The sequence below is a fragment of the Atractosteus spatula genome, chromosome 16 (genome assembly GCF_055471065.1).
Source record: "Atractosteus spatula isolate fAtrSpa1 chromosome 16, fAtrSpa1.hap1, whole genome shotgun sequence".
In the NCBI taxonomy this organism is placed as follows: domain Eukaryota; kingdom Metazoa; phylum Chordata; class Actinopteri; order Semionotiformes; family Lepisosteidae; genus Atractosteus; species Atractosteus spatula.
This window is the reverse complement of record NC_142721.1, coordinates 972,400-991,590: the sequence shown is the minus strand read 5'-3', so window position 1 is coordinate 991,590 and position 19,191 is coordinate 972,400. Positions and strand designations below refer to the sequence as shown.

The 19,191-nt window shown below is 41.6% G+C and overlaps 1 protein-coding gene across 1 annotated transcript in view; it reads left to right on the top strand.

The window, feature by feature from the left end:
• kcnq1.1 (potassium voltage-gated channel, KQT-like subfamily, member 1.1) overlaps positions 1 to 19,191 on the top strand; it is a 287,753-nt gene that overhangs the window by 21,730 nt on the left and 246,832 nt on the right. The window contains exon 3 of the mRNA XM_088934931.1: positions 9,488 to 9,578. Coding sequence (XP_088791057.1) covers positions 9,488 to 9,578 — 91 coding nt within the window. The remainder of the gene's footprint in view (positions 1 to 9,487; positions 9,579 to 19,191) is intronic.

The window sequence follows — 19,191 nt, the reverse complement described above, 5'->3', positions numbered from 1 at the left end:
AGAGATGACTTTTCAGTATATAAGCGGAGTAAAGTCAGACCCACATTGTCAGTGACCTTCGGTTGGAGACTGGTTAAAGTCATGAGTGAGGCACAAGTCTCGATCAACGTTTTATTCCTGACCTCTGGCCAAACAATATCCAGTGGCCGAGTTGTTAGCTTCAGGATTGCTGCTTCCCAGAGTGCAGCTTGTAGGGTTCAGCTCCTTGTGCACAGGGAGGGAAGGGGATAAACACAGGACAGAGGAACCGGAAGCTGATTGCATGCCCGGAAGTCTGGGATGTCATGAGCAGATCCTTAATCTACATGCTACCCCTGAAAACAATCTGTTGTACTCTGGAGCCACAGCTGGAAGGTAGCAGGTTCAAATCCACACAGTGGACATTACTGTTATTCTCTGAATCAAGGTATTTTATCCCAATTATGTGAGTGAATTGTGACCACTCAATCCTACAGAAACCTACAGAAACCAAGACTGGCTTTCAGGTATGAGTATGGACGTTACTCTCATTAATTATATAGTTATAGGATCCAGCATGGACGTTACTCTTATTTACTATGTAGTTGTACAGAAATAGTTTAAAATGCCATACCATAAGTGCATGTGCTCCCGACACCGCTGATATCCAGAATCATATGCATGTTCAGACAGCTTTTAACCGCTCAGCACGCAACTGTACTTCTGTACGCAATGGGGCAGAAATTCCTAAAAGCCTAAAACATTCCTTTCTATGTCCTCACACGTTTTAATAACTCTAGGGGCTTCTTCAGCATGTACAGATTAGCATTTAGGCTGTGACTTTAGACCATGGGTTTCTTGTAAGGTTGTTGTAAATAGTCTGGGAAAACCTGGTGTCTGTTTTATCAGGGTTGGCAGCTGTTAAAGGAAATGATGCATATCCCAGGAATATTTGTTATTTCTTAAATTAAAATTCAGGCAAAATGTTATTTTAATTAAATATAATTAAAATTAAGGGAGAAAGACATGATCATGTATGATTATGTATTTAGAGCTCCAGCTGCTTTCTTTAGGTTTTCCTACAAATTGCTGTTGCTGTCCATCCATCCATCCATCCATTTTCTACCCACCTCTTCCAGTTCAGGGCCAGGGGGAGCTGGAGTCTGTCCGGGCAAGCAGGGGCACAAAGCAGGACACACCCTGGACTGGATGCCAGGCTATCGCAGGGCAGACAAATACAGATGCAAACACGCGCACACGCACACGAGGGCCAGTTTTCTAGAAGCCAGTTAACCTTTTTGGACTTTAAGAATGAGCCGGATCACCTGGAAACAGGAGGAACATGAAACGGGAGAGAACACACATACTCAAAGCAGATGGCACCCCAGGAATTCAACCCCCAGGAATGGCTTGGGGGATCCTTATTGTGAGTGACCCCTTGAGAAGGGGATGCATGAAAGTAAAGATTTCAGTATAACAGTAGTCCAAAAAAGGGGACTTGTGCGATTTAAAACACAGAGAGTAAGTTCCTAACTGAGTATTCTCTCTGGATTCGCAGGGGAAATGTGCAGGAGCCAGAGGTTTCTTGACTCCTGTGACTACCTGTTTGAACTTTGAGTTTGCTTCAGAGCAAATTTAGAGCATGTGCAACTCCAGCCCATGTTCAGGAACAAAACACTTATGTAACAGTGGTGAAGGAATATAGTATACTGTGTCAAAAGAAATTGCAAACTTTTTCTGCAAGAGACATGATAATGCAGAAGGGAATGGTAAGTTGGTATCAAGTTTAATATGACTAACAGATTAAATCACTGGTTTATAGAATCTGGATTTTTCCAAGGAAGAAAAGTAGTTTCCAAAACTTCTAACAGTAATATTTGCTGACTAGAGTGAAAAGTGCTGATTCCAATGCTGGGCATATTGAATAACTGCTGGGTCTAAAAGAGAACCCACTCAGACAGCTGCTGCGAGGCAGGTGACACTCTAGATGAGAAGCCGGCCTATTGCCCCGTGCACACTTCAGGACTTAGCTGTGGCAGTGGGAAGAAACCAGAACACCCAGCAAAAACCTACACAGCCACTGGGTGAACGTGCACACTCAACCTGGAAAGTACCCCAGAGCAGAATCAAGCCCAGGACCTGCGAGGCAGCAGCACCCAGGGCTATGGCACCTCCTGGGAGGCAAGGGGAGAGATTTCCCTTTCTCAGTCTTTCCCCAAAGTGAGTAACGGTGAACCGTCCTTAGACTGATTAAGTTTTTTAAAGGAAATTAAAGCACTGTATCCTTTTTCTGCCTATCAGCTGAGTAAAAAAGACAAAATGACAATGCCAGGAGGACAAGGGAGACCGCCTTTCTGACCTGAGTTCATGATCCCTGTAAGTGAAGGAATAAAGAATGATCTACTCAGGCCAACAGCAACAGAGCAGGATGGAGTCTGCCCATATCGTGTGTTGTAGAGAGCCCTGTTCTCCAGCGAAGGAGGAAACCGTTCAGAGGTTTTAAAACTGTTTAAACATCATCTTTCTGAAGGTTTTGGGAAAGAGCAATCTCTTGATCCTGAACAGCAAAACGCCAGAGTCACATTGCTTATCAACAAATCAAATACGAGGGATATATGGTTGGTAGAATAGAGAAGGAGCTGGAACTGGATAAAGTAGCAGATAAAAAAATGGCCTTAGCTGAAGGTTAAAAGTCACAAACTATTTTGTTAAGGTCTCATAGACTATTATTGCCATTGTGCTTTACAACTCCCAGATTTGTGGAAAACTTTGCGTTTTTCTAAAAGGATCCTCTTTGGTACAGACATACCTGAGACAACTTTGGGCTGGAAAAGAACTCCCTGTGCTGTGATTGAGCCATAAATTAATTCTGAGAGAACAGAACTGCATTGTGATTGAAAGGTACAGTAACTTTTTAAACTGGCAGTGGAGGCGTTAGGTGTAGATCGTGCCACTCTGACCTGGATGAGGTTAAATAAAGAAAAAAATGCCTGAATAACCTGGTGGTTTGTTGCTCTAAAAGCCTTCAGGTTTTCTGTTGAACAGTGCTCTCTTGGTAGGGGTGCACTACTGTGCTGTGACCGTGTCCTCATCCTGGGGATTGGGTTGGGTGCTGGGATGTGTAACAAAGCAGCTGTCTCTGATCTGTCTTGTTGGTTTAGGCAACTGGAGAGCGGCTTAGGGACAGACGAGAGAATATTATACAAGCAGACATTTGCACACAAGTTTAACAGAAGGATCGGATACAAGTTTTTCCAAATTATATTTTAAATTGGTAGAGGACACAGGAGAAGGAGGCTCTTGTGAAAACGGGTTTTAGTAATAGGGCTGTCACCAAAGTGAGTACTGCACCCCCTCAGCCAATGAATGTTTAGCTGCCAGCAGTGAGCTCACTCTCCAGGGAGCTGGTACTTCTCTGGGGAAGGAGGCAGAGCCAGTTTGGGCTAAATATGTCCCATTACAGTTTTGAAAACAGGGGAAACCAGGTGGGGCAAATTGGGTCATGGATCAGATTAGGGAGTAAAGGAGGTAATTCTGTAATTCAGGGACTGGCCTCGCCTCATCCCTGGCCAAGGTTTTCCCTTTACTGAAATATAGATGTGTATTTTTCACTCAAAGACACAGCTGATGAGTTAATGTGTGTAAATCTTTCTCTGCCACGCCACTGGCTGGGAGGATCTGCCACAGTGCGACAACTTTCTTAACTTAAACTTGATTAACTTGTTTCTCTTCCACAAAGCTTCAGTGTGAAACACTGAGGGAGCTCTGCTCCTGTTTCTGAGCGCAGCACTTCACAATGCCTGCTGTTAGGTGAACGTCCATTAACAGAATTGGCCATTTTTATTGCTTCCTTAAGAACAGTCATAAAATTAGGGGGAGTATTTTTGTATCTGAAAGCTACAAGGGAAATGAAGCAGTGATTCCAAATGAAGTTATTGCCAACTGTCTGGTATATCTTTTGTTTCACGTCTGCTATTTCTGTTATATTGACTGCACCATCAATTGCAGTTCCTTTGCAATTTGACCAGTTAAGTCTTTGAATAGTTGTTCTGTTCTTCGGATGTCTGTCCTCTTGTTCTACTTGTTGGTTCTGTTAGACAACACTACGAATCCTGCATGAGGTCAATTTGAAATATCAGTTTTTCAGTTTGATACTCCCTATATGATTAACCAAGTACACGACTAAGCTTCTAAAATCTGTACAATATTACTTATTGGCCAAGGCTTGATGTTATTACTAAGAGGTACACTTTTCCATTTTCCTAGCGGAGTTCTTATGTCTGTACCATATCCAAAGACGCAAGAAAAATAAAGTGCTGGCACACTGTATGGACCTTTTTCTCTCATAGAGCCAAATAATAAGCCACTTGTGCCTTATCTTTCAAAGTAGTGGACTAAGAAGTTGTGCTGATAACATTAGTTTCCGTTTCTTTCTTTGACGGTATTCAAGAGACTTACTCCAAGTTTTCTGTGTTTTGCTTCTTTTCTTCTTTTAAAGGTCTTATCAACCACTATGGCTCTAAACATTTGCAAGAGTCCCGGTGCCTAACGTTCTATGACCTAATACTTTGAAAGTCTTTGAGTTAAATGGACATAAGACCATCACAAGTTTTTTGCACTAAGTTTACTGAGCATGGAGGGAAGTTGTGAGACATTAAAAACCTTTATTGTGCAGCTCATCCTGCTATCTTCAGTACAAGCCGTCGTATTTTTCCATTGCATTGTGTAGCAATGGAGATCGTATCCATCTTTGATCAAAATAATAATAATAATAATTAATAATAGGAGCCTGCTCAGTCTAAGGATACATTGCATTTCACTGAGCTGGATTGCCAAACCAAAACACATTCACCAAATTCCCCAACCTTAAAACCTTGTTCCATAACTGCTGTACTCCTGCACAATAAGGAGGTGTCGCAGCATCAGCCTGCTCCAGAGAATGTGGACAGTTTGCAGAGACAAAGCAGCCTCTGTTGCAACACAGAAGAAAAATCTGCAAGAATCTGTGGCCTGCGCAGAAAAATCTCTACAGATCCTTGCAAACGTCATTGGAAATCCCACGGGACAGATCCTCGAGGACTCATTTTACAGGAAAAATAATAGGAAATTCGAGCGAAATTTGCCAGGATTTTGAACCTCAGGGACATTTAAGGTGTCCTCACAGGTCATGCAATATTTATTTTGTGCAGATTTCCTCAACCTTAAAGATGCTATTACTGAGACTAAAATAGCTGATGATGAACTGACCTGATCTGTTGAAACAATTGAAGCTGTTTACAGTTTTTTTCTTGTCATTCGACACCCCTGGGCTGTCTGGAATTTGTTCCATTCTATCTTTAAGTACCAACCACTTCAGGCTGTGACGCTGAAATCACAGCTGCAGCACCTGCGGTTCATGGGGCAAAACAACCATTCAACTGCTTTGATTGAGAAAAATCTCTGGGCCCCTCTGAGGGACTCTTGTACACAGGAGACATTCCTGCTGCTTCTTTGTCTTCAGTACAGCAACACTGTTCACTCAGAACAAAGGGCACACAATCTGGTAGTGGAAAAAAGATGGTAAAAATCCACATAAAATGAAGCAATTTCAACTAATGCTCACAAATAATTTTTTTAAGGTTAAGATCTCTGAATATTTTTGGTGCTTCCTCTGTGCAAAAAAAGATAAACATTATTCTTCTGTTGTCTTATTTTGCTTCTTGTTTGCTTTGTATAGAAACATTTTGTCTATAGTAAGAAGATGAGAAAATTTTTCTCATTTACCATGAGGATGAAAAATATGTTTTTGGGTTAAGCTTTCATAGGGTTGGGTGAAAACTTGGATGATGGAAAAATAATATACAGGTGTGAAGGTAAGTTGTCGCAGTCAATCAGAGTGAGCTGTGCTTGCAGCAGGAAATTTACATTGTATAGATACACATTTCACAGGAATTCTTTGTATTCCCATAATGCACAGCTTTCTGTACCAATTGGCTCTCAATGTTGGTACCATTCCATCCGGCCCTGGCAGAAGAGAGGTCAGTACGTGTAGGTGCTGTCATGTGCATCAGTATGTAGCCAATGAGAAACAATCTAGTGACCATCTGGAAGAAATCCCTTCTGGCTCATGATTGGCTGTCAGAATCACGTGACTTCAGACACATTACTGAGTCTGATTCAAGTGCTTAAAATAACAAACCAATAAGGTAGTTTCCTTTCCGGTGAAAACTCCTAAAGCGGAGCTTTTGAGCTTTCGATGCACCTGTTTGCAATGTAAGAGCTATGAACAACAAATTCAGAACCTCCATGAGCACTTGCTACAGTATGGTAGCGTGTATTTTGTATGATGCCTGTATGAAAGGACTGAGCTCATCTGCTCTCTATCTTGTGTAATGTTCTGAAATCTCGAATACACTGAATGTGAGAGGTTTCATGTTTGATGGGTCACGTTTATATTTAAAGAGAGGTGAGAGGGTTGCTGAAACCACATGGATCTGTTCCAGGTTCATCATATAGTCTGGCTGGGGAGGTATTATCTAAGTCCTCATACCAGCTGCTGAATATAGGATCCTTATCTGAATGTACTGGAATTCCAGACGGTCTATAATGTTGACAGTATCTTCTGCAGAGAAAATGGCAGGCTCTGTGCCAACTCAACTGAAGTATCTTCTTTAAGCCATAAAAAGTTGTCTTCACCTATTTAAGTCTAAAACCAAAGACTTTGTACAGAGTACAGGAATGTACAACCAATAATGCATTTTTTTTTTTTAATGATAGCTGCTCTAAGGTAAATAGTATATGTCATATTTAATCTTTACATACCAAAACAGAGAAGGCTTCCGGGTGACTTGAGACATCGGGGATAACTGTCTTGATGCAGTAACAACAATCTTACTCCATTTCTGCATTTGCCCTGCTTCATTCTCAGCAGGGTTAATTATTAGTCAGCCTGCGAAGTTTTTCTTATTTTTTAGAGGACATTAAGGTAAGTCTCGCTTACCTGAATTGTACCAGGTTTATGCAGGTTAGGTTATGTGTAAATATGCATTTTTGTGCTTCAAAAAGTTCAAGTCTCGAAGCTGCTCAACCAGCTACGAGTAGGCTTCTAAATTATAATTACCAGCAAAGATAACTTTAACAGTTTAACAGTAGTGTTAATCTGAAGGGTTAACTCCGTGGGTATCTTGTTTTTCACTCCCTTCAGATCAGATAGAGCTACAGTGCAATTTTACTTCATTGCAGTGTGTACAGCTGGATTGTACAGCAATCTCTTCAGGGATATTTTCTTTCATTCCCATTTGAAAGTTTTCTTCTCCTCTGAACATTCTGACGGTGCTTAACTCATTTTAAGCTTACCTTGGAGACACGATAATGTTTCTTATCTTTGGTGAAAATATTTTGTTTAGAATTTCTTCTGCACTACCAGTCTGTTAATACCAGATCATTTGTTTTGAGGTAGAAGACGTTCTAATGTTGTCTGAATAAATACTGCACATACTGCACAGAGAGATGGAGACTGTCCTCAGTATCACAATCGATTAAATATAATTTGCTCTAAACTCCTCTTTATACTGAGGCCGAATCATATTTCACTACAAATTATTGGTCTTTTATTAGGTAGGCGCTGTGATAAAGTTCTGTTTTGCGTTCTTTTGTTTTATGTCATGTTGGCCAAGTGCAGAATGTTACGGAATCCAAACCAATTTCAATGGAATGCTAAGACTGAGCCACAGCCTTTTCAGAAATTAAGAAATCTGCTTCCTGTTCATCCTCCTGTTTGAAACGCTGCCTTGCTGCAGTTGTGTACCTGTACACTTGTGGAGGCATTTAAATTGTCCATCTATCAATAAAAATATATCCATTAACATCTTTGATTGCACCGCATGTTTTTTAATTCTTCACATACATATAATTCCAATTGCACATAGTCCAATCAGGCCACTCGTTAGCTCAGTTATGGCTTCTATGAGATGGTTCAGAGGCGCTGGAATGAAAACCAGCAGGACTGTGGTCCCCTAGGACTGGGATTGGGAACTCCTGACCTAGTTGCTTTTGTCATCAGTGGCCTCACAGTGGCACCCCAGTTTGAAGGACTAGCTTGATCTTGGCAGTGTCTGGGTGCGTATCACTGCATAGTGATCAATTTCACCATACTCATAGAGATACTGATGGTCTTCAGAATATTTTTAAACCCTTCTTCTGATCTGTGCCTTTCTACAGCTTTACCCCTGAGTTGCTTTGAAAGTGGTCTTCATGGTTGAATCCTTGCTGGAAATGCAGTTAGGAACTTGTGATGAACCCATTTTATCCTGGGAAGGAAATCTCACGTCAAGTGCATAGCTTTTGAAGTGTTAGCTAAAGAAAGCTAGTCCAGTCAATAGATTGCAGTCTGGCTTTACATTTTATGCAAGACCTTGAAGAAGGTTCGTGACACATTAGTTGACATTAGAAGCGTTTTGAGAAGAAAAGGGTTCAATGTGATGTCAATTTTCTATGTCTTGATCAAGTAAAGATCAAGATCATATAAATGATTTTTCTGCAAGTACATGCGTTAAGGTTGCTTCAGGAAGAGTAAGATACAAATTTGCTTCAAATGGTCTCACTGGGTGTGTAGCTGTTTGGAAATGTTTACAGAGAAGAGGCAACAAAACAAAAAGATGTAAATGGGGAACAGAAATGTACTAAAGGGATGAATAAACTTGGAAAAAGTCTTTATAGAAAAGTCCAAGCTTGAGCAGTTTGGAAGCAAGCAATGGCAGTTTGTGTGATGGTGGACTAGACAACAGTAAATACAGTAAATAAATCTGATCTACCTTGCCACCGCCTCAGGAACACATCTCATTGGACAGCGATTCACCTTCATACACGACAGTGACCCCAAGCATGTAATACCGGCCTGTCTGGAACATGAAGACACTGACGGATCACTCACCAAGTCCTGATAAGAGCAGCATTGAGGCCATCAGGGAATACATGCTTACTGGATATAAATGGCAACCAACCAACTTGGGTGACCTGTGGTAAATGTTACAGGATATTTACAACAATATTCCTCAGTCCTTCATTCATAGACCGTACAAGAGTATGAAAACAAGCATTAAATCTGTGTGCAAAGCAAGGAATAACGTTCATGTTCTATCGTTTGCTGTTTGTATTCCTTTTGTGCTGTAGTATTAGATTGTGCTCATGTTTGTGTGCATTTGTTTAATGTAATTTACACTGTATACCCACTTTGTCCTCTGTTTCCACAGTTTTCATCATATTTTCCAGTACTGTATCTTCTCAAACATGGCCTTATCCAACACCCTTCCTTTCTCTCTAACCTCTGTGCCTCATATCTGATCAATGGGGTACTCAGCAGTTGCCATATTGTCTCAGAGGCTTGTGTCGTCAATTAAAAACCATTGTAATTACAGTCTGATTATCGAATCTGTAACCTGTTATGTACCATTCCCTGTATTATAAATGATAATCCTCCACTAAAACACTTGATCCCTAACAAAAAGAGTAGAGAGAATCTGTGGTAACAGTGAGTTTTTCTCTTTTACAGATTTCTCATAGTGCTGGCCTGCCTGATATTTAGTGTGCTGTCCACCATTGATCAGTATCAGGCTCTAGCCAATGGAACTCTCTTCTGGATGGTGAGTAAGAGTACTCATCCATAAATAGCTAAGCACAGTGACTTTATTTTTACTTATGTGATCATTATACGCTTTTGAAACCCTTGATACAGTATGTGTATCGTTAGAAGTGTGGTAAAGCAGGCCAGGAAACGTTTTGTCCAGTGCTGTTATCTCTGAAACCAGACACTGATTTTAGAGATACAAGATATTTTGAACAAGATTCCACAGTCCTCCATTCATAATCTGTACAGGAGTCATAAACAAGATGTCGAGCTCTGTGTAAAGCACAGAGCCAGTTATGTCATATTCAAGCTATTCAGCGTGATTTTATACAGGTGCTGTACATACTGTCATCAAACAGTGCGAACATGAAAGTGTCCTGTCCATGTTTTCCTGTGCTCATGTGATAGATCGAGCTGTGGGTGGGGCTCGGGGCTCAGGGCTCATAAGTGGCAGGTTGTGGGCTTAGATCCCAGGTGAGATATTGCTGACAACCTTCAGTGTGTTGGTACTTGTCAGGCCTACTTTGTAAAAACATGTTGCATTTTTTGTGTTTATTGTATAATTAGAAGAAGTTTGTAACTGTAATGCCCCGTATATTACATAAAATGTATGGATAATCTGAAGAGCACAGTGAACAGTATGGAAGTGGAGGCCCAAGTGGATAGAAAGAATAGGAACGAGAAAACAATGGTATTTCAGGCCCGGTACGTCAATTGCTGGTGCAGCGCGTTCATCCAGAGCTCAAGCGGGACAGAACGCACGTCTCTACAGGAACAGAATTTAACCATCACTGTTAGGACCACGATGACCACTAGATGGCGGTAAATGATTAATAATTCACAGATCACTCGAGACTCGTCTCAAGGGTAACTTTATATTTATAATATACTTTATAATACTTGACTGTATTTGAAGGAGGGTTTTAGAAGATCTGTATATGACATTTTTTATCTTTGTTAACTTCTACAAATACAGCCTTTTTAATTTGCCAAGGACAAATTTTCCAGAATCAAATATATACTCATTCATAGGGTTTTCAAAGTTGTACAGCCACAGTTTTCTGTTCTTATTGTGCTTTATATACTTTGTATACTATTTTAAAATATTTTTATGGTCTGAGAACCAACTTTTAGGTATCCAGATATTTGTCTCATTTAGACATGCCAGTGAGTTATGAATGTTACATATTTTATTTTATCAGAAGGGGGCAGTATTTACCCATCAAAGCGGATTCCTCTCTTAGCATTGCATTTTTAATTTGAGATTAGAACCTGGCAAAAGTAACTATCATAAAGGATGAAAAAAATGAGCATTTAATTAAGCATAACTGGTCATTAAAAGCTGTTAAACATAGCTTGGTTCAAGAGGTATAGAGTGTTTTATTGATTTTAAATTTAGATTTTGTTGCAAATATCTATAATACAGATGTGAAATGTAGTTTTTAAGTTATTTGTTATTGTTCCATGCTCAAACCTTTCTCCGTTCCTTCGGTGTGTGTAGTGTATATCGAAACATGGAATTCATGCATTATCAGATACAAAGACAACAAAATTGTGCTTTTAAATTTAAATTAAATTTAGTGGTCAGTAATTAATCTTGTTTGAAAAAGAAACATTTTTTCAGATGTCACTAAACTGCTTTTGTGTTCTTTCTAGAACATTAGTGAGTCTGGTTGTGTTATAACATTATTAACCTGGACATAAAAGATATAGCCTTCATGTATAATTAATTCATTCATTATTCCTATATTTTAATTCATCCAGTTGTGTTATCAAACAGCACTTTTTCCACGCAAGTCTCTGAGTTGCCACAAGCCCGCCCAGCCTGCAGGCCCAGGCAGTAGGGCAGGACTATGCTCTGCGTGGGGCAGCGGAGGAACATGCAGATTCCACACACAAGGCTCCCAGTCCGGAGCTGAATGCAGAATAACTTTTGACAAGCAATTGTGGGTTATGGGGTGATTTGACTTTTCTAATCTTTGGTGTTTTTTTCTGTAAGGTTCTTCAATAATGTTGTTACATTTTGTTCATCAGCTAAAATATTGCTATTCACCAAACAACAAATTTCAGTAGTTTCAAAGCACAGAAAGTATAAATCCATAAGTTGACATTGTCTTCTCAAGTGTTAGTCATCAGTTTACAGTAACTAAAGCTTTATCAGAGTTCTTATGGAAACCCATACAGTAGTTATCCCAAGCACCCAGTTTGCTTTAACAGCTTATCCATGATTGAAACCACAATATAATTTTTGTGGATGCTTTGTTTTTTCCAAAACAGGAGTGTGGTTGGCATTGTCTTGCTCTGTGTACCCAGCGCGAGACGTGCTATTATCTAGCTCAGTCAAGCTTTTGCGAATGCAGGGACTCCAGCAGTGACTGGAAATCAGACACGCAGAGAGCTCACCTTGTTTGCAGTCCTTTCCGTTACAAAGTTTTCACTTATTTAAGATCTACCAAACTGAAAGCAGAAGTCCAGTTGTTTTGGACAGTCCTTAACTGCGGTGAAACTCCATGCTTCTTAATATTCTTAATATTAACAGATGCCCAGAGTGGCCCCCTGGTGTTTACAGTAATGAGTCAATTGGAAAAATCTGCTGCTTTAAGGCCACAGAAAAGAAACAGAAGAGGAGATAAAGAAATCAATCTTTTCGAGCTGACTGAAAACAAAAAAGGGAAAAAAGATGAAATGCAGACAATAAGAGTTGTCCTAGTAATCTCCGTCGCAGTGCTTCGGAATAGCCCGCAGAGTGCTTGACGGATCTTTGCGGTGTGCTGATGAGATTAATGTTGTAAATATTCGGTAATTAAAAGCAACAGCGAATCACAAGTTAATCTGCAGACAATGACTGCTTGTACAGTCCCGTGTCCTGGTATTAACAGGGAGGGGCCCGTGTGTTTGGGATCTCTGGGATTAGTCCTGGGTAAGAACGTCCTGTGACAGGTGTCCCCTATTGTGACAGGCCCACATGTCATCGGTGTGACTTCATCATTAAGTGCTGAACCTCGTGTAGGTCTTGTCCTGGATTTGAAAGGGGCTCCGGGGGCTTTGTTAGGGGCTTCTCTTTACATCTGACCCCTCCAGCTGGACTCTGTTGTTTTAGCTGAATGTTGTCTCTGAGAAGGGAGCTCTAGAGCGGGGGTGGGATGCCTCTGTGGGCTACAGAGCTTTACCCACAATACACAGCGATTCAGGAAGAGTGGCCACAGGGTTTCAGCCTCCTGAGCTGCCTTGGTAGATCATTTTGAACTGAAAGGTATTTTGGTAGTCTAGTTGGTTAATTATTATGATATCTAATTCCTTGTAGCTAAATAGTGACAAAATGGAAATTTTACTGGTGAGCAGAGAGTGTCAGCTTAAAATTCTGGAGAGCTTCACAGTAATGGTGGATGTCTTCCCCTTACAGGCATCAGCCGAAATCAGGAATCTGGGAGTCACACTTGATCCTCTCCTGTCTTGAACCTCATGTAAAACATTTCATTAAGACATTTTTTTTCACCTCGGAAATATTGCCCTCATTAGGCAATTTCTATCAGTGTCCAATGCTGAGTGCGTTTATAATATCAAGGCTTGATTTCTGGATCTCCTTGGTCTGTGGGCTCCCTAAAACTCTTCTCAGAAAGCTGAAATATGTCCGGAACTCTGCAGCTAGACTTCTACATCACACCAACATGTCCTGCCTACACTTAATCTGTACAGTGTTTGCCAATATAAGTTGTGTATTCAATAGAAGATCTTGTTACTGATTTTTCAAGGGTGTGAATAACCTGGCTCCATCATACATGTCTGAGCTCCTTCCTTCTGCAGGCTGCGTTCGGTTGAAGCTGCTCCTCTGCTCTGCACCCGGGACTAGATCTCAGACTGTTCTGTCACCTTCCTCCAACTCTTGAGAGTCAAATTCTTTGACTCTTTTAAGATCCCATCTTAAAACACACTTTTTTACTAGGGCCTCTATCTGATTGGTGTACAGTTTATCCTGTTAATTTTCTTTAACTTTTCATTTGATTTTTTTCTCTTTTTCTTCATCACTATGTACAGCATCTTTGGGTTTGGAAAAATGCTTTCTAAACACATTGTTGGTGTACTGTATAATGGCATTATTCTAAAATGAGCAGATGGCATGCTTCTGCATTTGCCTAGTTTTAGCTGTATCTGGCTGCGGCTAAAATGTAATTTATCTTCATTGAAATGGCTCTGTATCCGTTAAATTCTGGGAACACAAGGGAATCTGGATTTTGAACTGTTAAAGTCTTGAGTCAAGAGGAAAACCTCAGTGCGTCTTGCCTGTGCTTGTTTGTAATGTTCTGTTCTGTAATTAGGCCAAGCATGGTGGCACAGTGTACACTTGTTTGTAACACCCAGGCTTGAACCTCAATTTGCACATCATATCAAACCAGTAACTGCCACAATGGTGTCCTTTGTGAGCTCAGCATCAAGAGTGGATGTGTTGTGTGATAGCAGATCCTTTCATCCGGGAACGGTGCTGCCTTGTGCAACCCCATTGCTCTGCATTTGGACCCTCCAGGAGCATACTTTCTGACTAAGGAAGATCCTCTGTAGACGAGAGCCGCTCAGCTCTTAACACTTCACTTTTGATCTGAACACAACCCACCTCACTCCACTACAGAATACAGTGGCTTTTTCTGCTACTTGTGACCTCACGGAGGGGAGATTGTCTCCTCAGTACCTTATAGATTCAGCTGGAAATGCCTGTTTAGACACTAGAACTACCGAGTCCTACATCTCAGGGTAACTCCGTCCTTGGAGCCTTACCTGAGCCCATTTGAAGAAGTGACCATTAAAAACTGTTTCTTTAGCTTTTGATCAGGTACTAATTGTACATAATAGTAACCAGAGTAACACTATAAGAATATCAGCAAAGGCTGTAACACTTACATCGCTACCATTGTTGTACTTAGCAGTCGTTTAATACTAAACAAAATGTTATCCAAAATACTGCAAACTAAAAAATATTTACAACATAGTACCAAAATAGTACTCTACACCACACCTTTATTTCTTACTGAAAAAATCATTCAGTATTTAGCTTTTTAAGTTTTCTGCACTATTAGGATTGTTCCTTCATATCTGTATAAATAATCTTCTGCACGGGAATAATAACTCTACCAAGACACACGATAAATAAACCCATATTGTGTAAATGTTTTCCTGAGCAGGATTAAGAGGACATCCTATGATTACTTGTGGAAACAGTGACACAGAAAGCAAGCGATTTCTTTTGAAGGAACAGCTGGGAGGCACAGCGGGGAAACACAGGAACTGGGTGGCAGTTCATTAAAGACACAATGGAGGAGTCACAGGAGTTCACCCTGTGGCAGAGGCGATTTTCATTCAAATTCAACATATATTCTGCTCTGTCAGTTTACCTTCTCCCTGAGACTGTCCGTCACGCCTACGAGTTCAACATCACATCGGGTTCGCTCTGCAGTTAATCCAGAGGGTTTGAGTTTGTTCCATATTCTGGCTTCCACTGATGGGAATACAAAAAAGTGAGCAAACACATGCCTGCAGACAAATGCAAAAAAACTGTACCACAGATACAATCTTATACAGGAAACACTATTAGGTGAGTTTCAGAAAGATCAGCATGTCGAAGTAGCTAAAATTGCAAAAGTCTGCTAAACTTCGAGTCACCAGATTTTTATTAAAATACAATAGAAGCAGACCAGTTTCTTACAAAATGCATCAAAGGATAATGCCACATTGTACAGGACGTAGTTGTAGGCCTGGATGAGGTTACAGCCTCTCGGCTTCATGGTTTTGACTGTGGACTGGGCTGCCTTTCTATGTGGAGTACATGTTCGACCTGGTTAGCTTGGTGTGCCTTGAGATTCAGCCCACTGCCCAAGAATACACTGGCCTGGTTTGATTAGCTAAATGCTCACTTTGTTCTTTGCTCTGGGTAGGTCCCGGGCAATTATCCAGGCCACAGACAGGCTGTTACTCTAGGTTCTGCTCCATGCCCTGTGCTTCTGGGATGGGCTCCTGGCTGCCATGACACTCACCTGGAAGAGAGGCTTTCTGTTGATGGAGGGGTGTAAAATGGACATGAAGATGTGCCGCTGTCGTTAGGGTTAGGGTTGTCGTTGTCGGTATTTCAGACAGACTCAAATGAGCTGCAGAAGGCTTGTGTGCATGTGCAGACAGTGGCACCATGTTTGTTGTCAGATTATGATCCCATCCATCCATCTTCTAGCCACTTCAGAGTCCCGTTCAGAGTCGTGGGGGAGTCAGAGCCTGTCCCCGCAAGCAACGGTCTCAAGGCAGGGTACACCCTGGGCAGGATGCCAGTCCATTGTAGGGTAGACAAACAGACACAAACACTCACACCCTCACACCACGGCCAGTTTTCTCAGAAGACTATTACCTTACCAGAGCACCTGAAGGAAACCCACACAAAAATTGGAGAGAACATACGAACTCTGTGCAAATTGCACCCTGGTTCCAGAATTGAATCCAAGGCCCCAGCCCTGAGGCAGCTATGCTCACCACTGCGCCACAGTGCTGACCTACAGTTTGCAGGATTGTCATATTAAATATCCTAAAACCGCAAAAAGTCCTGGTGGCAAGCTCCTGCTCCTCATGCACTACAGCACAGTGGACGCCCCTCCCTTTTTAAGGAGGAGGAGTAAGATACATCATATTTATCATACACAGTGCTGTGGATTCAAATCCACATGAGTTCAGATCATTAACTTGCTAGATATTAATCAAACAAATAGACAATGAAATAGAGTGCCTGATTTGTACTCATGCAGATGACATTTCACTTATGTCTGAACCTCAAATATTTGGCCTGGAGTTAGTTGTTTCCATCCAGTAGACGGCTTTGACAGGCACCGACACAAATCCGTGTGCCTCTGCCTGATAGTCTGGTAGTGTGCTCACTTATCGGTGGAGGCTGAAATGAAATCCCATGGAATCTGACCTCCATTGAAAATGAATTGGCATCCCGTTTAACGGCAATCACTCTGGCCTCCAGTGTACAGGAGAAGAGTACCTGTAAGTGAAACTGATGTGCTGGTCACTACTTTCCCTTGTTCTGATTTTTCTTTGCTGTAGAATCGGTGAAAGCGCAGGGAGACTAGCTGGAGAAATCGGAGAAAATTAAATGCGACCTTCGGTGTAAGTGAAAATGCTGTGGAAAGTTACCTTGATCATGTTTCCCAGGTTATGTGCGTACAGTAAGAGGCAGATTTCGGTGTCGTTCCCTGTTTCTGGGTTTGCGAGCGTTGCGGGACTCTCAGGCTCTCTGCGGCAGATGGGAACTGCAGTCCCAAGCCCCATGCTGTGGTAATAGCAGATGATAAATGGCTGAGCCTCCCCAAGGCACTTTGAACCTCTCCTGATTCCATCTACATTGTCTCCCATTGAGTCAGCTTTACAGCCATAAAACGGGGCTGGTTATTAGAAGGCAGAGGAAGGCCGCAGGTGCATGTAATGAAAGGATTTGCTTTTAGATAAAGCAGGAGTAGCTGCCCATTCTGTCCACAGTAAATTGTGCAGTGTGTGTTCTTTCTCACAGAGGATGTTCATCACCAGACTTGAAGAGGTTATTGGTCTTTGTTCTGGCTAGTAAAATGATGTGCCAGTGTTCATGTGAAGTCTGCAGATGACGGGCTTTAAACCCGACCAACCTGTAGTCCTTAACTCCTTTTTCTTTTCCTTCAGAAGAGTGGTGCTTTTAGAACCTTTGTTTAACGATGGCACTAAAGCCAAGCCAAGGGCAAGGATAAGGAGGCTACAACATCTGGCCTTCAAACTCTGATTTTCTGCTCACGGGCATTTTCCCATCAACACAGGTCTAAAAAATAATCTTGATCTTGGTAGATACGGAGAAAAGTTTTTGTTTTTGCCTGCTCATTTACCTTTTCATAAAATCGAGTCAAGCTACATCTCTGATCATGAATGTTTTTATAAAAAGTTCAGCTGGCTGTCTTCCATTGATTGTGAGCTGCAACCTTCTTGCCACACTTCTTGGTTTAAAGAAATGGAAAAGCCCACTAATATCAGAGACAAAAGAGCTTCTTCATAAAGTAAGCCCTGATAACGGAAGTTTGTCTTTTGTATGCCTACTTAACCCATTTGTTTCCAGCTTAATTCAAATAAAGTGCTTTTAATTAATTTATACATAAACGTTAGACATGTTGCCAATTCATTAGTTTCCTCCTCAACTTAAAATGCTAGTACTTGATATTCCATTTCTCAAATACTTCTACCCTGTTACTTTCTGGAAAATATCAGACCATTGCTAAGTCCTGGAAAAGGCTGATTGCGGTTTTGGTTTCATATGCCATCTCGCTGGTTCTGATTTTCAGTATGAATCCTGCTTTCCTTTGCTGCCTTGAGTTTATTTGAAGTGTTAACAAAAGCCAGGCCTGCAACCCATTTGCTTCCTCCATCATAAAGACTTGTATTGGACAGAGCCAACCAGTCAGTCAATCCAGACAGGCACATTTCACCAGCTGAACAGGCTACTGATTGAAACGGACTCATTGATACCCCCCAGCTAGCGCTGTTGATCATAATAACTGTTTTTCATCTGCCTTCTTGTACAGTAAACTTTGGTTGACTTTGTTTGCGCTTTGCGGGTGCTTATGGTCTGCAGTTTTACAGAGTGTTACACTGTGGCTCCGCTCTCTGCCTGTTCCTCAGGCATGGCACATGTTCTGCCACCCACCTGCTGTGCTTTTTCTATCGCCCTCCTTTGTGGTGCGGGGCTGTAAATGTCACAGTGGGCCGTCTGCTTGAGCAGTTTCTTTTCAGATGCGCTTTGGCTGCTGTTGTGTTGAAAATGAAGTAAACAGCACCAGGTTTGCAGTGGAATGGCCACTGACAGTTCGTACAGGAGCTGACACCAGGGCTCCAGAAACTGCCAGCTGTGCTTCGGCACGCGAGAAGTGTGGAGGTGTCGGGTGATGGCTTCTGATTGCCGCCTGCCTCCGGGGCTGCTGCTGGTCCCCAGGAAGTCCACTTCGCGAGGTTATCACAGGCGCGCCGAGCTGGAGGTGACGCGGCAGTTCGTAAGATCTGTCAGACTTTCCATCCTCTCTGGGTGACAAACCCTGTTGTGTCCCATGATGGAGCGACACTTGTGTGGGATGGTTTTGAAGTAGCGCTAATCACTTAAATCCTCTTCTCCTTTGGGCCCGGTGGCTTTGCTGCACATTAACAAGCCAATGATCTCCAGTCAAAAGGAGGTGTTTGACGCAGGCATCATGATTTATTCAGCGCGGTATTATCAGGACTTGTGCATTACTAGGCAGAAGGACTTTATTCTTTCTAAATAAAGCACAAGGCGACAATCAGTAGAAGTGTTTTTCAACCTCCCCCATGGCTGGAAGATCATTCTTTTTTCAGATATTTAACAAAATGTTTCACAGCCCAACAAGATTATGTTACAGCATCATTTGGTTAAAAAGGAGCAAATTTCAAAGTGAGTACAGTTCATTAGGGGTGAATCGTGTTTTTAACAAGAACTGTGATGAGGCATCAAGGAACAGAGTAATGCAACTAGGCTCCTCTATAGCCAGACTATTCCAGGTTGTTCAATTATGTTTTTTTATAGTAAATGTTTTTGGGTGTATCTTTGGCTTAATGCTATATGTGCA